Genomic DNA, 27451 nt, shown 5'->3' on the forward strand with positions numbered 1-27451 from the left:
TGGATGGAAGAGGGACACCACTGGGAGACGCGGGGGGGCATGGCAAGTGGAAGGAGGAAGTGACACGGGGAGACATGGGGGACGGAGACACGGCGGGGGACACGGGTAGACAAGGTGGCGGGAAGGGGGGGGGGGCAGTGTAAGGGGGACACGGGGAGACACGGGGACACTTGGAGATACTGAGACACGGTGGGGGGGCATGGGGGCATTAGGGCACGGGGACGTGAGGAGACAGGGGGGGGCACGGGTAGACACGAGGACTGGTGCAGGTATCAATGGAGGGGGGGGGTCACCCCTCTCACATCCACCCCCTCACCCCCCCACTCCTCCGAGCTGACGCACGCGCTATTCCGGGAGCACGTGGTGTTACATCACTCACGCGCACTTGGCGCGCGCCTCGCTGACCTCACCATTGCGACCCCCCGTGGTGCCCCCCCCTCCCCTCTCACACCCCCCACTAACCCCTTCACCCCTCCACTGCCCCCTCCCCTCACATCTCTACCACCCCCCCGCCTCCTCGCACCGACTCATAATAAACAACGAGCGGTAAGGCGTGCGGTGAGGAGAGTGAGGTGAGGGGTCAGGTGAGTTCAGACGTCAGGTGTGGGATTAGGAGTGAGTGTGTGGTGAGGTGAGGGATCAGGTGAGGGGCTAGGTGTGTGTGTGGTGAGGTGAGAGGTCAGGTGAGGGGCTAGGTGTGTGTGTGTGTGGTGAGGTGAGGGATCAGGTGTGGGATTAGGAGTGAGTGTGTGGTGAGGTGAGGGATCAGGTGAGGGGCTAGGTGTGTGTGTGGTGAGGTGAGAGGTCAGGTGAGGGGCTAGGTGTGTGTGTGTGTGGTGAGGTGAGGGATCAGGTGTGGGATTAGGAGTGAGTGTGTGGTGAGGTGAGGGATCAGGTGAGGGGCTAGGTGTGTGTGTGGTGAGGTGAGGGTCTAGGTGTGTGTGTGTGTGGTGAGGTGAGGGATCAGGTGAGGGGCTAGGTGTGTGTGTGGTGAGGTGAGGGATCAGGTGAGGGGCTAGGTGTGTGGTGAGGTGAGGGATCAGGTGAGATGTCATATTATGTGATAGGTGGGGTCAGGTGAAGCGAGGTGTCAGGTAGGGTGAGAGGTCAGGTGAGGGGCTAGGTGAAGGGTCAGTTGAGGTGTCAGGTGAGGCGTTGGGTGAGGTGAGGGGTGGGGTTCGGTTAGGTGAGGGGTTAGGTGAGAGGTCAAGAGAGATGTCAGAATCAGAATATTTATTTATACGGGAGGAATCCGATGAGCTATAAAGCTCTCTTTCACAGATGTCCAGTAGATGTCAGGTGAAGGGTCGGCTGAGAGGTCAAGCGAGGTGAGGGGTGAGGTGAGGCGCTGCTCACCTAATCTCACCCGCACGAGACCTGCTGCTTCGCTCATGCAGACCACGTTCACTTTGAAAATGACGATGGTGGATGTGATGATGATGGTGGTGGTGATGGTGGTGGTGATGGTGATGACGAAGATTCTGGCGACTCTGGGCACAACGCTGCCCCAGCGGATCACGGCGAATCAGCCCAGCGGTAGCGCATTCATTGCTTGTTGCAGAAGTTCACGGCTCGAACCCAGCGGCCGCCCAGATTAATGCGGCGCGTGTATTATGATCCATACAAATACGCGCCGTCTACTGCACAGTGGACGTTAAAGATCCCGTAGGCTTTCGCGACCAATGTTAACCATAATAAAAGGGTTTTTGTTGTTGTTAATGTTGTGGGTTTACTCTCCAACACACACGCGGTGTGCTGAAGTGGCAACCAATTGGCACGTTTTGTTTACGCGACAAACCTTACTGATTGGCTGTGTCGGGTGGTGGCGGGTTTGACGACACATTTATACGTTACTCGATCTAACTCCCGTGATGTGATTCGCAAGAGTAGGCCATCGTGTGCCGGCGTCAAGGTACAAACGTGCCACATATTTAAAAAAGACACCGCAAAATGAGACTCAATTAGAATCTGGCAATCATCGCCCCCCCCCTCCTCCTGCTGCTGTGAAAACTTGGCCAGGACCCTCCTCAAAAATAGGGGGCCACGAGACTCGGGTGAGGATTTTCCTGAGTAAACGAGCGCAGCAATAAAAAACACGACGATGATGATGATGCTGCTGCTGCTGGTGAGGATTGTGATGACGGTGATGATGATGAAGGCGAAGATGATAATACGATGATGATGATGATGATGCTGCTGCTGCTGGTGAGGATTGTGATGACGGTGATGATGATGAAGGCGAAGATGATAATACGATGATGATGATGCTGCTGCTGGTGAGGATTGTGATGACGGTGATTATGATGAAGGCGATGATGATAATACGATGATGATGATGCTGCTGCTGCTGCTGGTGAGGATTGTGATGACGGTGATGATGATGAAGGCGATGAATGATAACACGATGATGATGAATGTCATGATGATGATGGTGATAAATTCTGGACGAGCGCGCGTGGTGGAATGCGTTACCGTGAACACGATTCCATCCCACGCGGGGATGGGGGGGGGCAAGGGGGAGGGGGAACCGAGCCCCTCCCCTCGGTGCCCCCCACCTATTGCCCCCCCCCCTCCTCTTATAGGGCCGCGCCCAACTTTAGAAGCGCTTGTGCAGCACTCAAGGACGAGGAGGAGGAGGAGGGGATGCGAGCACAGTGGGGACCCGAGGGTTGAGGGATATCGAGGGGATCTCGGAATTACTGGGGTCGCGAACGTAGAGGGGACCTTAGGAATAGGGAAGACCCCAAGAGGGTGATTGCTTTTTTGTTAGGACAGGGACTGGGAGAGATTCTGAGTCCCTAAGGACAACGCGGGGAGAGACTCGGAGTGACTCGGGGCGATTGAGGAAAATTCGTAGACACTCGGAGAGGCTGAGGGAAGAGTCAGGGAGACAACAGAGAATCAGGGAGGCTCAGAGAGACTCAGAGAGACTCGGGGGGACTTGGGGAAATTCATAGACACTCAGAGAGACTCAGGGATACTCAGAGAGACTCAGAGAGACTCGGGGAGACTTGGGGAAATTCATAGACACTCGGAGAGGCTGAGGGACACTCAGAGAGACTCAGAGAGACTCAGAGAGACTCAGGGAGACTCAGAGAGACGGAGGGAAATTCATAGACACTAGGAGAGGCTGAAGGACACTCAGAGAGACTCAGGGAGACTCACTGGGAGCTATGGTGGTGGAACGGCGCTTCAGACTCGACGCGGACATAAGTTTCGCGAACTATGCTCGCAGCCAAGGTGAGGACTCGTGGGGACACGCACAGACACGATTTAGCAGCGAAACATGTTTCACATGCGGGCGCCACGCTGTCGAGATGTTTACTACATCGCCTGGTACGCAGGAGGTCGTGGGTTCGATCCCGACCCTGACGCCTGCTGCTGTATATTTGCAGTTTGCGTGTCTTTCTCCCAGTGATCGCGTGGATTTTTTTACCGTGTGCTCCGGGTTTTTCCCTCTACATTTAGAATCAACACCACCACGCGTTTAGAGTCTTTGGCTCCTGTTATAAATATCCACGTGATGGACCACTTTGTTGCGCGATCATTTGTGATGGCCAGGTCGCTTCTGAAACAGAGCTACACAGCTTCATGAGCCTTACCTGGTAACATGACGAAAACTAGTTGAGACTTTATAGGTGGTACCGCCAGGTGAGTTACCACACAGGTGAGAGATGCGCTCTGGGCTCGTGGACCATGAAGAGTGGTTTTCTGAGATTCCCATGGCTGTGCTACAGAGACTCGCGGAACTCGGGAATCATTCAAATATACGGGCCACGCGCAGGTGAGGGGCACCTGTGTGAGTGAGTGAGTGAGGTGCACCTGTGTGAGTGAGTGAGTGAGGTGAAGGGGACCTGTGTGAGTGAGTGAGTGAGGTGCACCTGTGTGAGTGAGTGAGTGAGGTGAGAGGCACCTGTGTGAGTGAGTGAGTGAGGTGAAGGGGACCTGTGTGAGTGAGTGAGTGAGGTGAGAGGCACCTGTGTGAGTGAGTGAGGTGAGGTGAGGGGCACCTGTGTGAGTGAGTAAGTGAGTGAGAGGCACCTGTGTGTGTGAGTGAGTGAAGTGAGAGGCACCTGTGTGAGTGAGTGAGTGAGGGGCACCTGTCTGAGTGAGTGAGGTGAAGGGGACCTGTGTGTGTGAGTGAGTGAGGTGAGAGGCACCTGTGTGTGTGAGTGAGGTGAGAGGCACCTGTGTGTGTGAGTGAGGTGAGAGGCACCTGTGTGTGTGAGTGAGGTGAGAGGCACCTGTGTGTGTGAGTGAGTGAGTGAGGTGAGAGGCACCTGTGTGAGTGAGTGAGTGAGGTGAGAGGCACCTGTGTGAGTGAGTAAGTGAGTGAGAGGCACCTGTGTGTGTGAGTGAGTGAAGTGAGAGGCACCTGTGTGAGTGAGTGAGTGAAGTGAGAGGCACCTGTGTGAGTGAGTAAGTGAGTGAGAGGCACCTGTGTGTGTGAGTGAGTGAAGTGAGAGGCACCTGTGTGAGTGAGTGAGTGAGGGGCACCTGTGTGAGTGAGTGAGGTGAAGGGGACCTGTGTGAGTGAGTGAGTGAGGTGAGAGGCACCTGTGTGAGTGAGTGAGGTGAGAGGCACCTGTGTGAGTGAGTGAGTGAGGTGAGAGGCACCTGTGTGAGTGAGTGAGTGAGGTGAGAGGCACCTGTGTGAGTGAGTGAGTGAGGTGAGAGGCACCTGTGTGAGTGAGTGAGTGAGGTGAGAGACACCTGTGTGAGTGAGTGAGTGAGGTGAGAGGCGCCTGTGTGTGTGAGTAGGTGAGGTGAGAGGCACCTGTGTGAGTGAGTGAGTGAGGTGAGAGGCACCTGTGTGAGTGAGTGAGGTGAGAGGCACCTGTGTGTGAGTGGGTGAGGTGAGAGGCACCTGTGTGAGTGAGTGAGTGAGGTGAGAGGCACCTGTGTGAGTGAGTGAGGTGAGAGGCACCTGTGTGTGTGAGTGAGTGAGGTGAGAGGCACCTGTGTGTGTGAGTGAGGTGAGAGGCACCTGTGTGTGTGAGTGAGGTGAGAGGCACCTGTGTGTGTGAGTGAGTGAGGTGAGAGGCACCTGTGTGTGTGTGTGAGTGAGGTGAGAGGCACCTGTGTGAGTGAGTGAGTGAGGTGAGAGGCACCTGTGTGAGTGAGTGAGTGAGGTGAGAGGCACCTGTGTGAGTGAGTGAGTGAGGTGAGAGGCACCTGTGTGTGTGAGTGGGTGAGGTGAGAGGCACCTGTGTGAGTGAGTGAGTGAGGTGAGAGGCACCTGTGTGAGTGAGTGAGGTGAGAGGCACCTGTGTGTGTGAGTGAGTGAGGTGAGAGGCACCTGTGTGTGTGAGTGAGGTGAGAGGCACTTGTGTGTGTGAGTGAGGTGAGAGGCACCTGTGTGTGTGAGTGAGTGAGGTGAGAGGCACCTGTGTGTGTGAGTGAGGTGAGAGGCACCTGTGTGTGTGAGTGAGTGAGGTGATAGGCACCTGTGTGTGTGAGTGAGGTGAGAGGCACCTGTGTGTGTGAGTGAGGTGAGAGGCACCTGTGTGTGTGAGTGAGTGAGGTGAGAGGCACCTGTGTGTGTGAGTGAGGTGAGAGGCACCTGTGTGTGTGAGTGAGTGAGGTGAGAGGCACCTGTGTGAGTGTGTGAGTGAGGTGAGAGGCACCTGTGTGAGTGAGTGAGTGAGGTGAGAGGCACCTGTGTGAGTGAGTGAGTGAGTGAGGTGAGAGGCACCTGTGTGAGTGAGTGAGTGAGGTGAGAGGCACCTGTGTGAGTGAGTGAGTGAGGTGAGAGGCACCTGTGTGAGTGAGTGAGTGAGGTGAGAGGCACCTGTGTGAGTGAGTGAGTGAGGTGAGAGGCACCTGTGTGTGTGAGTGGGTGAGGTGAGAGGCACCTGTGTGAGTGAGTGAGTGAGGTGAGAGGCACCTGTGTGTGTGAGTGAGTGAGGTGAGAGGCACCTGTGTGAGTGAGTGAGTGAGGTGAGAGGCACCTGAGTGAGTGAGTGAGGTGAGAGGCACCTGTGTGAGTGTGTGAGTGAGGTGAGGGGCACCTGTGTGTGTGAGTGAAGTGAGGTGAGAGGCACCTGTGTGAGTTAGTGAGTGAGTGAGGTGAGAGGCACCTGTGTGAGTTAGTGAGTGAGTGAGGTGAGAGGCACCTGTGTGAGTTAGTGAGTGAGTGAGGTGAGAGGCACCTGTGTGTGTGAGTGAGGTGAGAGGCACCTGTGTGAGTGAGTGAGTGAGGTGAGGAGCACCTGTGTGTGTGTGAGTGAGGTGAGAGGCACCTGTGTGAGTGAGTGAGTGAGGTGAGAGGCACCTGTGTGAGTGAGTGAGGTGAGAGGCACCTGTGTGTGTGAGTGAGTGAGGTGAGAGGCACCTGTGTGTGTTTGTGAAGTGAGGTGAGAGGCACCTGTGTGAGTTAGTGAGTGAGTGAGGTGAGAGGCACCTGTGTGAGTTAGTGAGTGAGTGAGGTGAGAGGCACCTGTGTGAGTTAGTGAGTGAGTGAGGTGAGAGGCACCTGTGTGAGTGAGTGAGTGAGGTGAGGAGCACCTGTGTGTGTGTGAGTGAGGTGAGAGGCACCTGTGTGAGTGAGTGAGTGAGTGAGGTGAGAGGCACCTGTGTGAGTGAGTGAGTGAGGTGAGAGGCACCTGTGTGTGTGAGTGAGTGAGGTGAGAGGCACCTGTGTGTGTGAGTGAGTGAGGTGAGAGGCACCTGTGTGAGTGAGTGAGTGGGGTGAGAGGCACCTGTGTGTGTGAGTGAGGTGAGAGGCACCTGTGTGTGTGAGTGAGGTGAGAGGCACCTGTGTGTGTGAGTGAGGTGAGAGGCACCTGTGTGTGTGAGTGAGGTGAGAGGCACCTGTGTGTGTGAGTGAGGTGAGAGGCACCTGTGTGTGTGAGTGAGGTGAGAGGCACCTGTGTGAGTGAGTGAGTGAGTGAGGTGAGAGGCACCTGTGTGAGTGTGAGTGAGGTGAGAGGCACCTGTGTGTGTGAGTGAGGTGAGAGGCACCTGTGTGTGTGAGTGAGGTGAGAGGCACCTGTGTGAGTGAGTGAGGTGAAAGGCACCTGTGTGTGTGAGTGAGGTGAGAGGCACCTGTGTGTGTGAGTGAGGTGAGAGGCACCTGTGTGTGTGAGTGAGGTGAGAGGCACCTGTGTGTGTGAGTGAGGTGAGAGGCACCTGTGTGTGTGAGTGAGGTGAGAGGCACCTGTGTGAGTGAGTGAGGTGAGAGGCACCTATGTGTGTGAGTGAGGTGAGAGGCACCTGTGTGAGTGAGTGAGGTGAGAGGCACCTGTGTGTGTGAGTGAGGTGAGAGGCACCTGTGTGAGTGAGTGAGGTGAGAGGCACCTGTGTGTGTGAGTGAGGTGAGAGGCACCTGTGTGTGTGAGTGAGGTGAGGGGCACCTGTGTGTGTGAGTGAGGGGAGAGGCACCTGTGTGTGTGAGTGAGGTGAGAGGCACCTGTGTGTGTGAGTGAGGTGAGAGGCACCTGTGTGTGTGAGTGAGGTGAGAGGCACCTGTGTGTGTGAGTGAGGTGAGAGGCACCTGTGTGAGTGAGTGAGGTGAGAGGCACCTGTGTGTGTGAGTGAGGTGAGAGGCACCTGTGTGGGTGAGTGAGGTGAGAGGCACCTGTGTGAGTGAGTGAGTGAGTGAGTGAGGTGAGAGGCACCTGTGTGAGTGTGAGTGAGGTGAGAGGCACCTGTGTGTGTGTGAGTGAGTGAGGTGAGAGGCACCTGTGTGTGTGTGTGAGTGAGTGAGGTGAGAGGCACCTGTGTGAGTGTGAGTGAGTGAGGTGAGAGGCACCTGTGTGTGTGAGTGAGGTGAGAGGCACCTGTGTGAGTGAGTGAGGTGAGAGGCACCTGTGTGTGTGAGTGAGGTGAGAGGCACCTGTGTGTGTGAGTGAGGTGAGAGGCACCTGTGTGAGTGAGTGAGTGAGGTGAGAAGCACCTGTGTGAGTGTGAGTGAGGTGAGAGGCACCTGTGTGTGTGTGAGTGAGTGAGGTGAGAGGCACCTGTGTGTGTGTGTGAGTGAGTGAGGTGAGAGGCACCTGTGTGTGTGAGTGAGTGAGGTGAGAGGCACCTGTGTGAGTGTGAGTGAGGTGAGAGGCACCTGTGTGAGTGTGTGTTAGACACAGGTGATGAGTACCTGTGTGAGTGAGTGAGTGAGACACAGGTGATGAGTACCTGTGTGAGTGAGTGAGTGAGACACAGGTGATGAGTACCTGTGTGAGTGAGTGAGTGAGACACAGGTGATGAGTACCTGTGTGTGTGAGTGAGTGAGTGAGACACAGGTGATGAGTACCTGTGTGTGTGAGTGAGTGAGTGAGACACAGGTGATGAGTACCTGTGTGTGTGAGTGAGTGAGTGAGACACAGGTGATGAGTACCTGTGTGTGTGAGTGAGTGAGTGAGACACAGGTGGGGGGTAGGGAGGTGTGGGGGGTTGGGCGCGGGGGCAGGAGGAGTCACGTGACGCGCGGCGTCTGGTTGCCAGGGCCAACGGAAAAACAGCAAAGATCCCCCCGGGCTGAAGACTCCAAGAACCCCTCAAGTCTCCGTGAGATTCCCAGAGTCCCCCTAGAGACCCCCATAGCCCCTTAAACATCCCAGACACCTCTGTAAGGTCCACAGACATCACAGAGACCCCTAGAGAGCCCCTCCAGCGCCTGGGCTATCCCTGTAGATCCCTAGAGATCCTCAGAGACTCCCGGAGACCCCCAACGTTCCTAGACGGCCCTGATGATTTCCAGAGAACCCGGAGACGGCGGGATATCCCTACAGACCCCAAGCTGATCCCTCTAGCCTCCAGAGACCATGAATAGCCCCTCGTAGTGCACGGGAGAGCCCTTGACACTGTTGTAAGACCTCCCCCCCCCCCGACCCAAAGAGACCTAGGGAATTACAGAGTACCCCCCATATAATTGTGCATACCCCCAGAAACCCACAGAGGCCCAAAGAACCCGACAGCCCCCTCGCCCCCCCCCCCCGAAATAAAAAAACTAAACGAGACCCCCTAGGAGACCCCCTAGGAGACCCCCTAGGAGACCCCCTGGGAGACCCCCTAGGAGACCCCGGGAGCTCACCGCTCGTGGGACGCAATGCCGGGGCCTGGGTGACCCGAGTCCCCCTGAGGGCCCTGAGCGGACGGGGTCATGAACGTGCTGCAAGGTGAGGAGGTTCACCTGGTGAGAGGTTCACTTGGTGAGGGGTTCACCTGGCGAGGGGTTCACTTGATGAGGGGCTTACCTGGCGAGGGGCTCACCTGGCGAGGGGTTCACCTGGCGAGGGGCTCACCTGGTGAGGGGTTCACTTGATGAGGGGCTCACCTGGCGAGGGGTTCACTTGATGAGGGGCTCACCTGGCGAGGGGCTCACCTGGCGAGGGGCTCACCTGGCGAGGGGCTCACCTGGCGAGGGGCTCACCTGGCGAGGGGCTCACCTGGCGAGGGGCTCACCTGGTGAGGGGTTCACCTGGCGAGGGGCTCACCTGGCGAGGGGTTCACCTGGCGAGGGGTTCACCTGGTGAGGGTGCTCACCTGGTGAGGGGCTCACCTGGTGAGGGGCTCACCTGGTGAGGGGTTCACTTGGTGAGGAGGTTCACCTGGTGAGGGGTTCACCTGGTGAGGGGTTTACCTGGTGAGGGGTTCACCTGGTGAGGGTGCTCACTTGGTGAGGGTGCTCACTTGGTGAGGGGCTCACCTGGTGAGGGGATCACCTGGTGAGGGGTTCACTTGGTGAGGAGGTTCACTTGGTGAGGAGGTTCACCTGGTGAGGGGTTCACCTGGTGAGGGGCTCACCTGGTGAGGGCTTCACCTGGTGAGGAGCTTCACCTGGTAAAGGGGTTCACCTGGTTAGGCGGTCACACCTACGGCCACAGCTGTTTGCATAACGCTGCTTCTGCGACTCGTGATAATTATTAATGATGATGATGATGACGACAGCGTTGCTGATGGAATTTCTGCTGCTGACGATGATGGTAGTGATGATGTAGGTAATGTTTCTGCTGCTGATGATGGTGATGTGTGAGTGAGTGAAACAGACACATACTCGTCACCTGTGTTTGCCTCACAGGTATGATGATGATGTTGTTGTTGAAGCTGCTGCTGCTAATGCAGCTAATGCAGCAGCTGATATTGCTGCTCCTGATAATGATGTTGATATTGCTGCTGATGATCCCCATGATGCAGATGATGTTTATTCTGCTGCTGCTGATGATGATTATGTTGCTGATGATGTTGCTGTCGCCTGATGAAGCTCGGTATAATTACTGGCGAAACGTCGTACTCAGATTGTAAATGTTGTGGCTTTGCTTTCCAACACACCGGTGTGCTGTACAAGTAACAACGTGGCTATACAGTATTCTGTTTACGTGACAAACCTTACTAATTGGCTGTGTCGGGTGGTGGCGGGTTTAACGACACATTGCTATTATTGCTGATGATGTTGCTGAGGGTGATGTTGCCGATGATGATGCTGATGATGCTGATTATGGTGATGCTGATGATGCTGATGATGAGGATAATGATGATGTTTCTGATGATGATGTTGCTGATGCTGCTGTTGATGATGCTGCTGCTGATGGTGTTCCTGATGATGCTGATTATGATGATGCTGATGATGAGGATACTGATGATGTTGCTGATGATGATGATGTTGCTGATGCTGCTGCTGCTGATGATGATGCTGCTGCTGATTATGATGCTGATGATACTAATGATGATGTTGCTGATGATGATCTTACTGATGATGATGTTACTGATGATGATGGTGACATCACAGATTACCGGCTGCTGGGACGCAAGGGCGAGGGAACCTTCTCGGAGGTCCTCAAGTGCCAGAGTTTGCGCGACGGCGCCTACTACGCCTGCAAGCGACTCAAGCAGCGATACGACAGGCGAGGATCTCTCACCTTCTTACCCACCCACTCACTCAGCCACTCAGCCACTCACCCACTCACCCACTCAGCCACTCACCCACTCACTCACCCACTCAGCCACTCACCCACTCAGCCACTCACTCACCCACTCAGCCACTCACCCACTCAGCCACTCACCCACTCAGCCACTCACCCACTCACTCACCCACTCACCCACTCAGCCACTCACCCACTCACTCACTCAGCCACTCCCTCAATCATTCACCCACTTATCCACTCACTCAATCAGCCATTCACTCACTTTCCCACTCACTCAGTCAGCCAATTACTAATTCATCCGCTCACTCAATCAGCCATTCACTCACTTACCCACTCACTCACTCACCCACTCACTCACTCACCCACTCACTCAATCAGCCATTCCCTCACTCACTCACTTACTCACTTACCTACTCAATCAGCCACGCACTCACCCACTCACTCCCCAACTTGCCCACTCACTCACCCACCCACCCACTTGCTCACTCAATCAGCCACTCCCTCACTCATTCACCCACTCAATCAGCCACTCACTCACATACTCACTCACTCCCACACTTTCCCACTCACTCACCCACCCACTCAGCTACTCACTCAATCAGCCACTCCCTCACTAATTTACCCACTCACCCACTCGCTTACCCACTCACTTACCCACTCAAGCAGCTACGCACTCACCCATGCACTAATTCACTCACTAATGCACCTACTCACTCACTCACTCACCTATTCACCCATTCACTCGCCTAATCGGCAAATCCGTCACCTGCTGACTCACCCACTCATTCACCCAATTACCCACTCACTACCTCACCCACCCAGTCGCTCACTCAATCACCTACTCACCGACTCACTCACGCGTGCGCTCTCCTGCTCGACACCCCGCTCCCGGCTGTTTTTGTGCAGCCAGGAGAGTGTGAACGGCCTGCGCGAGGTGCAGGCCATGCGACGCCTCGGCTCCCACCCCAACATCGTGCAGCTGCATGAGGTTCTCTAGTGAGTGAGCCATCCTCACATCTTTATCATCACCACCACACCATTGTCAGCATCCTTCATCATCATCCATCATCCATTATCATCATCATCACATCATCATCACCTTATCATGATCCTTCACCAGCCATCCTCACATCCTCCCATCATCCATCACATCATCATCACCTTATCATGATCCTTCACCAGCCATCCTCACACCCTCCCATCATGCATCATCATCACATCATCATCACCTTAACATGATCCTTCACCAGCCATCCTCACATCCTCCCATCATCCATCATCACATCATCATCACCTTATCATGATCCTTCACCAGCCATCCTCACATCCTCCCATCATCCATCATCACATCATCATCACATCATCATCACCTTATCATGATCCTTCACCAGCCATCCTCACATCCTCCCATCATCCATCATCACATCATCATCACCTTATCATGATCCTTCACCAGCCATCCTCACATCCTCCCTTCACTGCATCTCTAAACACATCGAGTGACTTGTACAGACAAGTATGTATTTAAGCGTGCACGTGGCATCTGTGTGTGTCACCCGAGTGCCTGCACGCATCACCTGCATGTCACCTGTCACCTGTGTTACTCTTGTTACCTGTGTCACTGGTATGATGACTGTGTGTCACCTGCCTGTCGACTGAACGACTTCGGTTACCCGCGTGTCACCCGTGCGTCTGCGCGTGTCACGTGTTCTCTGGCAGCGATAAGAAGTCGGGGACTCTGGCGCTGATCTGCGAACTCATGGACATGAACATGTACGAGCTGATCCGAGGTGAGCCACTCACTCACCCCTCGCTCACTACGTACCACTCATCCACTCACTCACCACTAACTCACCATGACCGCTCACTCGAGTTTAATATCAGTCGGGGTGGGGGGGGGGGGTCTGTCTGGGTCAGGCGATCTGGGGAAAAATGTCCTTACCCTGCACACCACATCCAGTATGCCCCTCGCTATAGCTGTGGCTGGCAGTCACGTGTCTTCTACGACAATCAACCAACCAGTGGCTCGGAAAATATTCAATTATACATTTTTTACTGGTAGGAACCTCCTGGTTACACCAGCCCACATGGGATTATTGTGTCCGTCCGTCCGTCGTGCATCCAAAAATGGGAGGGGTGGGGCTGGGTGGAGAGGGGAGGGTGGGGAGGGGCTGGGTGGAGAGGGGCTGGTCACCCCGTGGTGCCCTTATAAAACTCAACGTTTAACCTACTCACGCCGGCTTGTGCCTGCCCTCACAGTCGGCCATATTTGCGGAATACACCACGCCGCCGTTGACCCTGCAGGCCATTGACCGAGAAACCCAACGTTGCTACTAGCTCCCTCCGCAGGAATGTGTTTATCCCTGCTCCTAACCCTCTTCCCCCCACCCCCTCCCCTGTCCCCACTTCCACCCCTCACCTTCAGATCGGAGAAACTTCTTGCCAGAAGGGAGGATTCGCAGCTACATGCAGCAGCTGTGCCGCTCTCTTGACTACATGCACAGGTGAGCACAGGTAGTCACGCACAGGGAGCCACTCACAGGTGAGAACAGGTAAGCATGCACAGGTGAGCACAGGTGAGTGAGCTTAGGTGAGCATAAGTGAGTACACACAAGTACGGGCACAGGTGAGCGTTTGTGAGTGCACAAAGGATAACATAATATTGCACAGGTGAGCATAGGTGATCATGCACAGGTGAGCGGCATAGGTAATGATTCGCAGGTGAGCGAGGACAGTTGAATGAACTGAAGTGAAAATGCACCAATGAGCACAGGTGACTATAGGTGAGCACATACAGGTGAGCACATACAGGTGAGCACAGCTGATCCCCCTACTCGAACAGGCACTCACATCATTCCCTCTCCTCTGCCCCCCGCCCCCTGATTCTCCTCCCCCCCCCCCCATGCCCCTTGTAGGAACGGCATCTTCCACCGCGACGTGAAGCCAGAGAACATCCTCATCAAGGTGAGGCACGGACACTCGCGCACATTTAATGCCGTGGCCTCACGGCGGCTGTTGACGACGGCGGTCCGGGCCAAGCTGAGCGAGCTCGCTTAGGGGGGCGAGACAGGGGTGGGGGGGGGGGGGCGAGACAGGGGGTGGGGGGGGGCGTACGCGCGCTAGGACGGCTCGGGTACGGCCCCCCCCCCCTGGCTCGCTTCCTCATTGGGGTCACGCTGGGGTCGTGTCCGACGTTGGGGTTATGTTGATTTTTGTGTTGTCGGGGTCGTGTCAGGGTCATGTTGGGGTCATGCTTTGGGTCGTGTCTTGTTGGGGTCATGCTTGGGGTCATGCTTGGGGTCATGCTTGGGGTCATGCTTGGGGTCATGTTCAATGTTGGAATTTTGTTGATATTTTTTTTGTTGAGCGTCGGGGTCGCGTCGGGGTCGCGCCGGGGTCGCGCCGGGGTCATGCCGGGTTCATACTGGGGTCGCCACGTCGTCGGGGTCACGCCGGAGTCGTGTCGGGCAGCAGAACGAGGTGCTGAAGCTGGCGGACTTCGGTTCGTGCAAGAGCGCATTCGCGCGGCCGCCCTTCACGGAGTACATCTCGACGCGCTGGTACCGCGCGCCCGAGTGCCTCCTCACCGACGGACACTACGGCCTCGCCATGGACGTGTGGAGCGCTGGCTGCGTCTTCTACGAGATCACCAGGTGAGCCGCGTGGCACACACCTGTACAGAGATCTCCCGCCTGTAGACGTCAACAGACTGTTGGGGCGAGTGCGGTTAGCGTGCACCTGTGAAGGCTGGTACGGCACACGAGTTGGTGGGTGGTCAGCACCACGGCCGGCCGCCTTTGTCTCCCCAGTGGCAATGTTTACACATCAGGTGCTCATTTGAGGTTGAGTCGACCTAGGGGACGCCCAGGACCGGTTCAGATAATCGTCACTGCTGGTGGCCATGAGCGCGAATCAAACTTGGGTTTTCAGGTTCGTAGAGCAGCGTGCTAACCGCCACACCACCACTCCCCACTCACACACACACTGTGCACGCACACCCCTTCACTCTGCCATGTACTCCTCCTCAGTCTGCAGCCACTCTTCCCGGGAGCGAACGAGGTGGATCAGATCTCAAAGATCCACGAGGTCCTGGGAACCCCTACCGCTGCCCTGCTCAACAAGATGAGGAGGTGAGAGCCTCATGCACAACTCCCCCCCCCCCGAGCCTCGCCACCCGCACCTCTCAAAGAGGTGGGGGGGGGGGGGCGGAGGGCAACTGAGCAATCGGGTTGCATGCAACTTGGTTGCACACAACAGAATTGATTACGTGTTGACGATATCTCAAGCGTGTGCCACCTGCGCACGTCCGTGACGCGTTCCATCACGAAGTGCACGTGTGCGACCTGTGATTGGTTGGAAATAATAAAATAATAAAAATGAAACATAATAAAATAATTCTCACGACGTTTCGGCCACAACGCAAGCAGCCGTCCTCAGGTGAAGACCAGGTCTGTCGGGGAGACAGCGTCATTTTTCATTCAGACTCTGTCTCCCCGACAGACCTGGTCTTCACCTGAGGACGGCTGCTTGCGTTGTGGCCGAAACGTCGTGAGAATTATTTAATGATGTTTATTTTTATTATTTTATTATTTCCATTCTACGTGACTTTACCGAAAGAACCAAGAAGATGAATCCATGCAGTCACGAAAGCTTTAAATCGAAACTGTGATTGGTTGCTACGATCCGAGACGTGGTGGGGGGTAGAGGCTATGCGGTAAAGGAGCGTGGCTAGACTGTGTAGCCACGCCCCGACACCACGCCCCTCGTCACGCAACTACTCGCCGAGATGTGGACAAAGCAGTTGCAGACAGCGTCAAGTTACCGCGATGATTTGAGGGCGAGTTTTGGTTACGCAGCAGATCGCAGAGATGTGGACCTGGCCTCAAGGCCCAACCCCTCAGCAACAACAACATTAAATTTCGATTTAAAGCTTTCGTGACTGCAGCCTTATTTCTGATAGCGGCTTTCAGTGGTGGCACGACCTAACGAAGCACTAAGCGACCCAGTCGTAATCCGGAGGCACGATAACACAGAACAATTGAGAGATTAGCAGCGGCTAAATAGCTCATTGCTGCCAAGTGTAATGTTATTCGGGGCCTCACGGAACAGGTTGTAATGGAAACGCGGACTTTGAGCAGCGGCGCGGCTGTGCAGAGTGCAGGCGGTGCAACCAAAGTGACTGTTTCATCCGCACTGTGTTCAACCACAACGCTGCAGATCACTCATCCACCCACTCACCCATTCACTCACTTACAACCCCACTCACCACACTGCAAGTCACGGCACTTCTCGTTCTGCCTCCTCCCTCGCACCGTTCCACTTTGTAAATCCCCTCCTATCATCATCACCATCGTCGTCTGTTCTCCCCAAGCTCTTACAACAATATCCTGGCTCAACCTTCGATTTAAAGCTTTCGTGACTGCAGGGATTCATCTTCTTGGTTCTTTCGGTAAAGTCACGTAGAAGGGAAATAATACAATAATAAAAAGAAAACATAATAAAATAATTCTCACGACGTTTCGGCCACAACGCAAGCAGCCGTCCTCAGGTGAAGAACAGGTCTGTCTGGAAGACAGCGTCTGAATGAATTTGCTGCTTGCGTTGTGGCCGAAACGTCGTGAGAATAATTTTATTATGTTTTATTTTTATTATTTTATTATTTCCCTTCTACGTGACTTTACCGAAAGAACCAAGAAGATCCTGGCTCAAATCAAGAAACGTGTTCCACACCCGTATCTATTACAACTTTGATAATACAGTAGTGCTGTTTGCTGCTGGCTGCTTGGCTTTGTGAGCATTTGGACTTTGCACTCCTCACCTATGCTAACCAATAAACTACACTGGGACCCCCACGGTCGCTGGGCTTGGAAGAGGGTGGTGGTGGGGTGTCATAGGATGGGGGTGGGGGTAGGAGATGGGGGGGGGGGTAAGGGGGGGCCAGCCGGGCCCTATTTAATTCCGAACACCAGGACCCATATCGGCCACGCTGAGTCGGGGAATCTTAGCGAGGTCGCAGGATAGAAGTCCCCAGGTCCACGGGGTTAACAAGGAGGAGGTTCCATCGCATTGAGTGCTCGCGTTATCTTGTATTAGTTTAGCGGGCTGAGAACGGTGCGCTTGATTTATAACTCTGTCAGCTGGCTCAATTAGCGCCGTGTCTTGTTTACAGAGTAAACGGCGATCAGTTATCTCTGAACTGAATGTGTTGCTGCAGGGTTAGAGGTCGAGTAAGGTGATTTATGTCACGTTTATGTGACAATCCTGTCGGGTCGTGGCGGGCTGATGCCAAGGATTCCGGCATAAAAACTACCACGTGGCCTCACCCAAAAAAACACAAATATGTATTCGTAGAATTGTCTACGATTTGTAGTTGGTTGTTTTTCGTGTGCTGCTTTGTTGTACGACTTGTATGTTGTGTTGTATTGCATTAGATTTCTAAGTTTACTATGTTTTTTTCTCCTTCATTTGTACCTGATGATGATTGCTTGTGTTGCAATCGAAACGTCGCATGCTATTGTTTAATCTATTTTTCTTTCTACGTCACTTTACCGAAAGAACCAAAGAGTTTACGATTTTTATTTTGTCATTTCGGTGACCCGGTCGGTCTGCCCACTCGTCGACTCCGCGGGTCTCTTGAGTTCTCAACCGGGTGAAACTAAATAAACGTGAATGTTGAAACTTGACCTGGGGATGCGAGGAGACAGGAGCTCAGACCCGGGCGAGAGAGAGAGAGAAAGAGATCCGCGTGGCCCACAAGAAGAGAACTTGATGACAGACGGCTCAAAAGCAGAAGCCATAGGGTGACACGATCCCTGTCACGTGGACCACTCCTGAGACGCGGCGATGCGTCCTGGTGTTGTTGTTGTGTTTTATCGACTTGTTTTGCTTTTCCCACTTTACTCTCTGCTGTGTTTCCTGAAACGCATTCGTTTTCGACGCATTTCCCAATCGTGTTACCTGTGCGTGCGTCTACGTGGGGTCTGTCGCGTGGAGACGGGGGCGTAGCGGTGAGCGCTACGAATCTGGCCACCAGAGTTCAATTCCTGCTCACGGCCAACACCGGTGGCGATTATCTGAACCGGTCTTTGGCCTCCCCTAGGTCGACTTAGCCTCAAATGAGTACCTGGTGCGATGCGTAAACATCGCCACTAGGGAGACAAAGGCGGTCGGGCGTGGTGCTGGCTACCCACCCCCTCGTGTGCTTTGCCGGCCTTCATAGGTGCTCGCTAACAGCACTTGCCCCAACAGTCTGTTAAGGCTACACGGGGGATCTTTGTCTCTGGTCCGTCCCATCATCTTTTGCCAGCGAGCCTTCGACACTTTACGTAGCCTCAAAGTGCACCTAGCCTGGCGCAATCGCCGTGGCAACATCACCGCCGCTGAGTGGTGAACGGCGATCGTTGTTGTAGTCCATAACAATAGCTGTGTCTGTGTGCACTCCGTAACAATAGTGCAGCGTGGGTGTGTGCGCCGGCCTTCATAGGTGGTTGCTAACGGCACTTGCCCCAAATGTATGTGAAGGTTACATGCAGGAATCTTTGTCTGCCTTGTCTATCATAGTCGTTGTGTGTGTACTCTATGAAAATAGTTGTATGTCTATCTGTGTATATTGGATAACAAAAGCTGTTCTGTATTTGTACACAATTTTATTTTATTATTTTATTAACATTCCGCTTGTTTACCCAAGAAAGCCTTACTGGGGTCTCACCTCTATTTCAGGAGGGTTCTGAAAAGTGTTGGCAGGTGGAGGGGGTGGAGGGATGGAGGGGGTATAGGGGTGGAGGGGGTGGGGGGATCGAGGGAGTGGGGGGTGGAGGAGGGGTTGGAGGGGGTAGAGGGGTGGAGGGGGTGGGGGGTTGGAGGGGGTAGAGGGGTGGAGGGGGTGGGGGCATGGAGGGAGTGGGGGGTGGATGGGGTGGGGGGGTGGAGGGGGTAAAGGGGGTGGATGGGGTGGGGGGGTGGAGGGGGTGGAGGGATGGAGGGGGTGGGGGGGGGGTGTTTGAAGCTGCGCGTGATCCCAATAATGTTCAGGTGACGTTTCTAGCATTGGGATGTTTCGGCCAATATCAGCGCTACGGTTTGTCTTCTCAGCTATGGTAGGAAACTGGAGAACCTGGAGGAAGCCCATGCAGAACAAGGGGAATGAGGGGGGGGGGGCAGAACATACAAACTCCACACAGGCAGGCGTCCTAGTTAGGCACCGAACCCAGACTACTCCAGCTGAGAGGCACGAGTGTTCCCGCTGCGCTGCCGCCCAGCTTTTCAACTCCTCTCGTTCATCTGTCGGCGCGCTGCCTGGCGCCCGTGTCGGCGACTTGGTTCACATTCTCGTTGTTGTGCATCTCGTTATCTTTCCTCGTCGCCGTGCACGTCGGGATTTACGTTCTGCTCGTAAAGTTCCGATCGCCCCGGCAGAGAAATTGAGCGCGGCCAAGATAAAAAAAAAAGACAACCCCGGTAATGCTAGAGCGATAATAATGATGTGGTTGTTGTTGTAACGTCTGGCGCTGTGGTTCTTGGAGCGCGCAGGGCGATCAGCAGGAAGGCGCTGCTGCGTTTGACAGACGCAGCGTGTAGTAGCGTCACAGTAGAGGTGGGAGGGTGGGGGGATTTCGCAGTGTGTAATCCTAATTGAGTCATTGGCTGATAATGTTTCAAGTCTAAATGAAGTCACTGGATCGTTAACGTCCACTGCGAAGCAAATTGCGTAAATGTATCGAGTAAATTACACCTGCAGTGATAACTTGGGTGGCCTGCCAGATTTGAACCGCGAACCTCTGCAACAAGTGGGCGAATTTTTCGATTTAAAGCTTTCCTGACTGCAGGGATTCATCTTCTTGGTTCTTTCGGTAAAGTCACGTAGAATGGACATAATAAAATAAAACATAATAAAATAATTCTCACGACGTTTCGGCCACAACGCAAGCAGCCGTCCTCAGGTGAAGACCAGATCTGTCGGGGAGAAAGAACCAAGAAGTGGCCGAATGTACAACATTTGGGCCATATCAACATCCCACAGAGACGCGAAACACCGATCCCATGCAGGCTTCGGGCTCGGCCGCATGTCAGCCCGTGGGTTTGCTCAGCTGCCTAGACGTTGACCAGGAGCAGCAGTGTCGGGCAATGGTTAGCCAACTGCACTAAGAACCCGGTGCCACGAGTTCGATTCCTGCTCATGACCAGTTGCGAAATATCTGAACTGTTCCTGGGCCTCCCCTAGGTCGGCTTAGTCGTAGTGAGTATCAGGTGCAGTGTGTAAAATAACGACACTGGGGAGACAAATGCAGTCGGGGGTTGTTCAGGCCACACCACTCCTTGCGTGCCATGCCGGCCCTCAGCAGCATTGGTTGAGGAGAGGCAAAACTCCGGAGCGGTTTCAACCCACAGTGTCTCATCCGCAGAACCGGGCTCGCTTGAATCAATGCTAGCGAACTGCCAGAGACCGTGCGTAACCGATTGGTTTGCGTAAGAAAAACACTTTATATATGTATTTACCTGGAGAGACAGATAAGTGAAGGAGACACAATCCATGTTTTTAATTTGTTGTATTTCCCTAGCACGGTTGGCTACGTACGGTGCGAAAGAAGTTCAACATACACTCAAACATAATTTTGTTAGCTCAAAAACATATCATCATTATTACCCCCCTTTGTCATTCTGGTCCGTGACTCCCCCCCCTCCCCTCCACCCTCTTGCAGTAAGAGCCGTGGCCTGGGCCTGGAGTTCCCCTCCCAGAAGGGGCTGGGGTTGAGCCGGCTCGTGCCGCACGCCTCGGCCGAGGCCACGCAGCTCATGGCCGCCATGCTGACCTACGACCCCGAGGAGCGGCTCTCGGCCAAGGCGGCGCTCCGGCACGCGTTCTTCACGGGCGTGCGCTCGGCGAGCCAGCCGGCGCAGATAGGGCACGGCTCACATCCATCACCAACATCGCTAACATCAAACTAGCAGCGCACATCACCCACACACCCACACACACATAGCGGTGAGCGAGCCAGCCGGGGCAGATAGGGCACGGCTCACATCCATCACCAACATCAAACTAGCAGCGCACATCACACACACACATAGCGATGAGTGAGCAAGCCGGTGCAGATAGGGCACGGCTCACATCCATCACCAACATCAAACTAGCAGCGCACATCACACACACACATAGCGGTGAGTGAGCTAGCCGGTGCAGATAGGGCACGGCTCACATCCATCGCCAGCAACATCGCTGACATCATACTGGCAACATACATCACTCGCACACACACACAGCGGTGATCAAGCGAGTAGTCGGCGCAGATAGGGCACAGCTCACACAACCGCCAGCACCATCGCCAACATTATACAAACAACAAACATCATTCACACACACAGCAGTGAGCGAGCCACAGCTAGGGCACGGCTTAACATCATCAGCAAACATCACTAAGATCCCATAACATCATCATACCATACTCTTAGTTTTTTTCGGTAAAGTCACGTAGGTAGAAAATAAAAAAAATATTTGCTTTCATTTTTAATTTATTTATATTTTCTACCTACGTGACTTTACCGAAAAAACCAAAGAGTATGGATCCTTGCAGTCACGAAAACTTCAAATCGAGAATCATCATACCATTACATAACATCATACCAACATCACCCATACATAGACACCATCACCACTCACTCACACGTGGCACACGGGTTATATGATCCAGCGAATGCAGCATCGCCTGCCAGAGGAGCTCACTGATTGGACGGTGTCCAGATCTGTCAAGGACCCGCAACGTTCTCACACAATCCAGTCTGGTTCAACCCAAAATGGAACAAAGGCAGACCAGCCAGAATGTTTCCAGCCAACGCAGCTGTTCCTGATCATGGGACTCGTAGCTTTGTGTGTACTGACAGGTCAGGCAGCTTGCACACAGTGTTCTCTTGCACAAAAGACAAAGAAAAAGATCCCCCATATAGCCTTTACAGACTGTCGGGGCAAGTGCTGTTAGCAAGCACCTCTGTAGGCTGGCACTGCGCACGAGGGGATGGGTGGCCAGCACAACGCCCGACCGCTATTGTTTTCCTAGTGACAATGATTTTACACACCATACCAGGTACTCATTTGAAGCTGAGTCGACTTAGGAGAGGCCCATGACCGGTTCAGATAATCTTCACTGGTGCTGGCCATGAGCAGGAATCGAACTCGGGTCGCTGAGTTCGTAGTGAAGTGCACTAACCGTTGCACTACGGCTCCTTTCACAGAGGTACACACACGTAATGTATATACATACACAAACGCATGCATACTCATACCAACAAACTGTTGGGGAAAGTGCTATTAGTGAGCAATAATACACACTTATTCACACTCACACACGTACACGCTCACACACTTACACACACACACATCAACTACCTGCTGGAGGCAGGGCACCCTCCCTACCTCCCCCATCTCCCTCCCCGTGCCTCTCCTTGTGGGAGCCGCCCACGCTGAGAGCACTTGGGGAGTGGAGCTGCAGCGTCCTCCTGGCAATGCTGAGGACGACAGCCCCCCCCCTCGTCTACCCAACTCCTCCATCCACCCCAGCTCCCTAACCCTAGCCCCCCACCACAACTGCCCTGACCTCCCCCCCTCCTCCTCCTCCATGCCAGCGATCCACGTAACCAAGGAGCCCTCCTCCCCTTGCCCCCTCTTACAGGGATCCGGAGCGCCATCCCATGGGGGTCTACGGCCCCCTGTCCCCATTGGGGCTAAAGGAGGACCCCCCGGCGAAGGCTGCGTCGCTCCCCTGGATCAGCGCCGCCAAACCCATACCCCGCCGGGTGCGTGTGCACACGGGACAGCATCTAAATCACGCGTTATTTAAACGTCTAGTTGCATAACGTTTCTAATTTATATTGATCTTACACAATCCAACGTAATTGGTAAATGCATCTCAATCACGAGATAGGGGCTAAATTGAATTGCTTTGGCCATTTGTAATCGTTAATGTATCTTGCCAACGTCTTATTTAAATAGGAACGCTGCGTATTTGTCTGGGAGAGACTCCTGTTCAGGAGGGCTCTGCCCTCCCCCGCGCCTCCCATGAGCACGGTTGGCTACGTACGGCGCGAAAGAAGCTCGGCACATACACACGTACATGCTGCCACGTCTGGATGTTTGGACGATCCTTTGCAATGAGTGGTTTTACACGTGGGGAAAAAAACTGGCGGGCCCGGAGAAAACTCCCACCGTGCAAACGAGGGGTCAGCTGCACTCACAGGTCCGCACAGACGGTGTCCACGAACCCCGCTTGCTGTACTGCCACCTCCTCGTCTGAGGTGGCGACAAGCAACACGAGGAGAGGAAGGGGAGAGTGCACTGGCCAACCACATGTCCTACCCACTTCGTCATCCACTTACTTTCCATCTCACTCACTTACGCACGATCCCATCCACTCACTCACCCATCCACTCGCCCAACTAATCACTTTTTCACTCACTCGCCCACTCATTCAACCACTCACCTCTTCACTCGTCCAATAACCCATCCACCCACTCACTCACCTACCCACCCACCTACTCACCCACCTACTCAGTCACACTCCTCTGCGGTGTGTGTGGCCCATCTATGTGGAACTCACTGCCGGTCACCAACTCGGAGCCAGCTCTGCAGTCGGCTCGAGTGAGCTGTAAACACGGCACCTTCGCGACAGCCCGAGTGCTCGAATAGCAAACGTACAATTACCGATTGTAAGACTTGTTCTTGAACTCACCGGGGTGAGCCGAAACAGTAATAATTAATTGGAGCGTTTTCTACCGCTTGTAGACGTGACGATTTAATTTGTTTGGCAATGTCGCGTGGTGGAGGGTCTCACGACACAGATTGATCCGGATCATTAAGTTGCCTGACCCAAAAATCTATTTTGAATCAAAATAGCGGCTTAGAAAACCTGCGCGTTCGTTTCGCACAAACACCACCGCCGCCACCACCACTCTGCATCTCTCCGTCTCACCCACAACCCCCCCCCCACCCACCCCCCGACATTCTCCAGCAGAAGCGGTTCCAGGCGCAGGGGGGACTGGCTGTGCCGGTGTCGCACCCCCGCGGGGGGGGCGGCCCCCCCGAAAGCAGCTTCTCGTCGGCCTCCGCTTTCCACGGGCTGCCCCTGTCGCGCCTGCGCGTCGGGGGGGTCGCCCCCCCGCTGCGGCTGCCCCCGCTGCCCCCGCTGCACGCCTCGGGGTCGGGGATCCACCTCTCCACGCTGCAGGCGCAGGCGCGCAAGGTGAGCGAGCGCGCAAGGTGAGCGAGCGCGCAGCGGGACCCCGGGGAGTCCGTTGGTGAGACGTTGACTCCACCTCTGCAAGAGGGATGCAGGCGCTCTGAGAGAGAGTTCGCGTGTTCTCGATCCCCGTGGATTTTTCTCCGGGTCCTCACTCCACATTTAGACCCAACTTGCCTTGAACGAACGTGGTGGCTGCTCGAAATGTCCACTTTGTTGAAGTATCATTTGTCGGCCAGGTCACTTCTGAAAAAGATTTCTATAACTCAGTGGGACTTAGCTGGTAAAATAAAAAGTTTATCATCATTATCAACAGCCATGAGCTATCCACTGCTGGATGAATGCCTCCCCAAGCCACCGCCATCATTCGTCCCGGTCCTGTAATGCATCGAACCGATTGGGGTTCGCGCGAGAGCTGACGTTTGTCGCTCCATCTCCGCATTTGACGTCCTCCAGGGCACGTTTCTTGCTTTGGCCGCCACTCTGTTGTTAGTTTGGGCTGCCATTCCTCATGGCCATGTGAGCGACGATTGCTGCTGTGTGTAATGACCAATCAGTAATTTTCATCTTGATCGCAGTCAGCTCACGATAGCCGTCCCAAGTACTAACATTCTGCTTCATTGTCCAGTTGGTGCCCCTCTAGACAAATATCTCCATGTGTCTCGCAAACTTCTTGTGGGTGACTTTTGTTTGTGCTCGAACTGGATTAATCTTGAGCCCCACTTTATCGCCTTCTTTACGACGTTCTTCTATCGTTCTCTGTAACTTTTATCTCCATTCGTGACGTTTGTTTCGGGGAATTAGATGCCAGTTGTCGACGACACAACAGCGGGGGGGATGGGTAAAACACCGTTATTTAGATTTATTATATTCGGACTGACACGTGTATAATTACATTTCATGGAAAGAGCGCCTTCACTTAAGGCGCTTCGTGACATCGCTTACAGAACGGACACGATGCTGGAGTCGACGGGGGTGTACTGCAGGGGTTGAGGAATGAGTGACAGCAGCAATCGAGGGAGTACTTAGGGATCACGAAAGGGCTATCGGGGAGGGACGGGAATGAGTGGAGGGTGAAGGAAGAGAATGGGCAATAGATAGGAGGTTGAGGATTTAATAGAGGAACGGAAGGGAGTTGAGAAGGGCGGGCGAATTGCTGCTTTTTAAATCCTTTATATTAAGTTCGCTTGCTTGCTTGCTTACGACCGTGCAAATCTTTCGGTCGTTTTTTAACCCACTTCCCGTGATCCAATCGAGCTGACATTTTGCACACAGACTCGTTGTGCGTGACAATTTATTTTCGTGAAATTTTTTTCCAAAATTTTACACTTTTTAGGATTTTTTTTTTTATATTTAATTACCAATTGCTTAATGGTGGCAGGCAATCATCTGGCTCATAGGTGGCAGCCATCTCAAGCCAGAGGACGAGAGGACTCTAGCCGCCCGTTTTAAAGACCAATGTGGGCTGGGTTGTGGCCCATTGAACACGCATATAAAGGATGTATAGTGAAAAACTTTGTTTTTTACGGGTTAATTTTTTTGAGTCGCGTACAGCGAGAGGCGTGAAGGTGGTCGGCCACCAGGGGGCGCGATGATCACACGCGAGCGAGATGGCTACGATTGCAATAGACGTTCTATGCCCACCACCAATGAATGTATGGGGCAGCACGTGACAAGCTACCAATTACCCTTGATGCAATCTCGTACGGTACTTGGAAATCATCCGCAATGCGCCCAACCTCGGAAGACAGACGGGGGTTGAGTCTGCAATTCGTGTTCAAAAGGGTGACTCGCCATGCATACCTGGTTGTCATAGGCGGCAGTGCTTGAAAGTCTAGTAAAGGGGGTGATTGGGTGAGCGAGTGAATGAGTGAGCACCGACTACAAATCGAACCAGGTCTCGGTACAAATCAGTTCCTGCCAGCTGAACACAAATCAGATGCCAATTCCCGGACTGTCCGAGTCAAACCTGGACAGGTGGTAACCCGAGCTGGGCGGCGCTCGCGTCTATGATCTCCGTATTTGCCCATGAGCCCCGTGTCTCCCCATGATTCCCGTGACTTAGCATGGTCTCCGTGTCTTAAAATGGTCCCCGTATCTCCCCATGATGCCCGTGTCTCCATGGTCCCCGTGTCTATGATCCCTGTCTCACCATGATCCCTGTCTCACCCATGGTACCTGTCTCCCCAGGCCGAGCATGCAGAGCGCCTGGGAATCCACTACCCTCTGCCCTCCATGGCACGTCGCGGGGGGAAGTACCACTGATCGCTTCTGCTAACCCTCGGATCCCCCTCCCGGGGGTGATCAGGGAACCCGGGTGCCCCCCAGGATCCCACGTCTCACGACCACAGCCGCTGAGCCTCACGTCGCCATGAGAGGGCGCCATCAGCGCGGCCGAGCGACGAAGCTCCCAGGCGGTTTGCCAACTCAGGCGGGGGAACCGAAGCAGCACGAGCGATGGATGAGCGGCTGTGCCCAGTGATGGGCTGTGGACTCTGCCGGTTGAGGGTTGGAGGGTGCGCCAGCTGCTGTAGCCCCCCACCCCCACGGTTCAGCAGGGTGCGCCAGCGGTGGTAGGGTCAGGTGGAACCACACAAGTGGTCGTACTCACCTGACCATCAGTCACTGAACCGCTCTCATCACTTGGGTGGTTTTCCGTTGTGGTTTGGGGGAGGTGACATTGGTGAGTTTTCTCCCAACCCTTACGAAACTTTCTCCAGCACCGCAGCAATTGGGACTCCAAGGGAGACCTGGTCCACAGGGTGCTGCAGACCACGGGAGGCGCTGGGGCAGCACAACTCCTCGCAGTTACACCACAGAGCTGAGCTGTAATCTGATTATTTAACAGATTACTTTATCAAGTTTATTGGCTCGATTACTCAGCTAATGGGATTACATGTACATGAAAATAGGTGCAAAAAGCCTCACCTCTGTCCTCATGTGTGCCACTGGACAGATGGTGACGAGCGGGGCTTTGTTAAGTAATTGACACCATTAGTCGTGTCACGCTGGACGTGGCTTATCGGGGGTTTCCTGCCTTCGTCGGGCAGAAAGTACACGAGAGTGGCCCCGTCACTTTTTAAAATCGACAACCAAAAAAAGTAGTCTATTACAATTTTAATCAAATAATAATCCCAGCTAAAAACTCTTCACGGATGAAACTCATCCTCAGATAAATTCCTCCGAGTGAAGGGGCCCCGCGGAGATTGTGAAGATTTCATCCCAAGTCGGTCACGGCCGCGGCGTGAACGACACCGCTGGGAGCTGCGATCATCGATGCCGATTCCGAGTCTTTCGGGGGGCACCTGGGCAGTGGAAGGGGGCGGATGAGGTTGGGCGCGGGGCCCATAATGGATTCGGTAG

General features: G+C 54.2%; 1 protein-coding gene across 6 annotated transcripts; it reads left to right on the plus strand.

Annotated features, from left to right (window-relative positions):
• Window positions 1-2618: 2618 nt before the first annotated feature.
• Window positions 2619-27446, plus strand: MOK (MOK protein kinase). 6 transcript variants are annotated; one of them, XM_061551429.1, is made up of 13 exons: window positions 2619-3240; window positions 10727-10841; window positions 11769-11858; window positions 12582-12652; window positions 13288-13366; window positions 13778-13826; window positions 14334-14515; window positions 14891-14992; window positions 20561-20764; window positions 22526-22649; window positions 23861-23907; window positions 24005-24091; window positions 26279-27446. In XM_061551429.1, the coding sequence occupies exons 1-13, from the start codon at window positions 3174-3176 to the stop codon at window positions 26364-26366; spliced, it is 1305 nt and encodes a 434-aa protein (XP_061407413.1). In that variant the 5' UTR covers window positions 2619-3173; the 3' UTR covers window positions 26367-27446. The 6 variants fall into 6 exon arrangements, with proteins under 6 accessions (XP_061407413.1, XP_061407414.1, XP_061407409.1 ...); XM_061551430.1 differs by having other exon boundaries at window positions 23864-23907; XM_061551425.1 differs by having other exon boundaries at window positions 23861-24091; window positions 26279-27445.
• The last annotated feature ends 5 nt before the right edge of the window (window positions 27447-27451 follow it).

This window comes from Lethenteron reissneri, chromosome 14 (genome assembly GCF_015708825.2).
Source record: "Lethenteron reissneri isolate LAM-NWPU_2019-01 chromosome 14, ASM1570882v1, whole genome shotgun sequence".
Taxonomy (NCBI): domain Eukaryota; kingdom Metazoa; phylum Chordata; class Hyperoartia; order Petromyzontiformes; family Petromyzontidae; genus Lethenteron; species Lethenteron reissneri.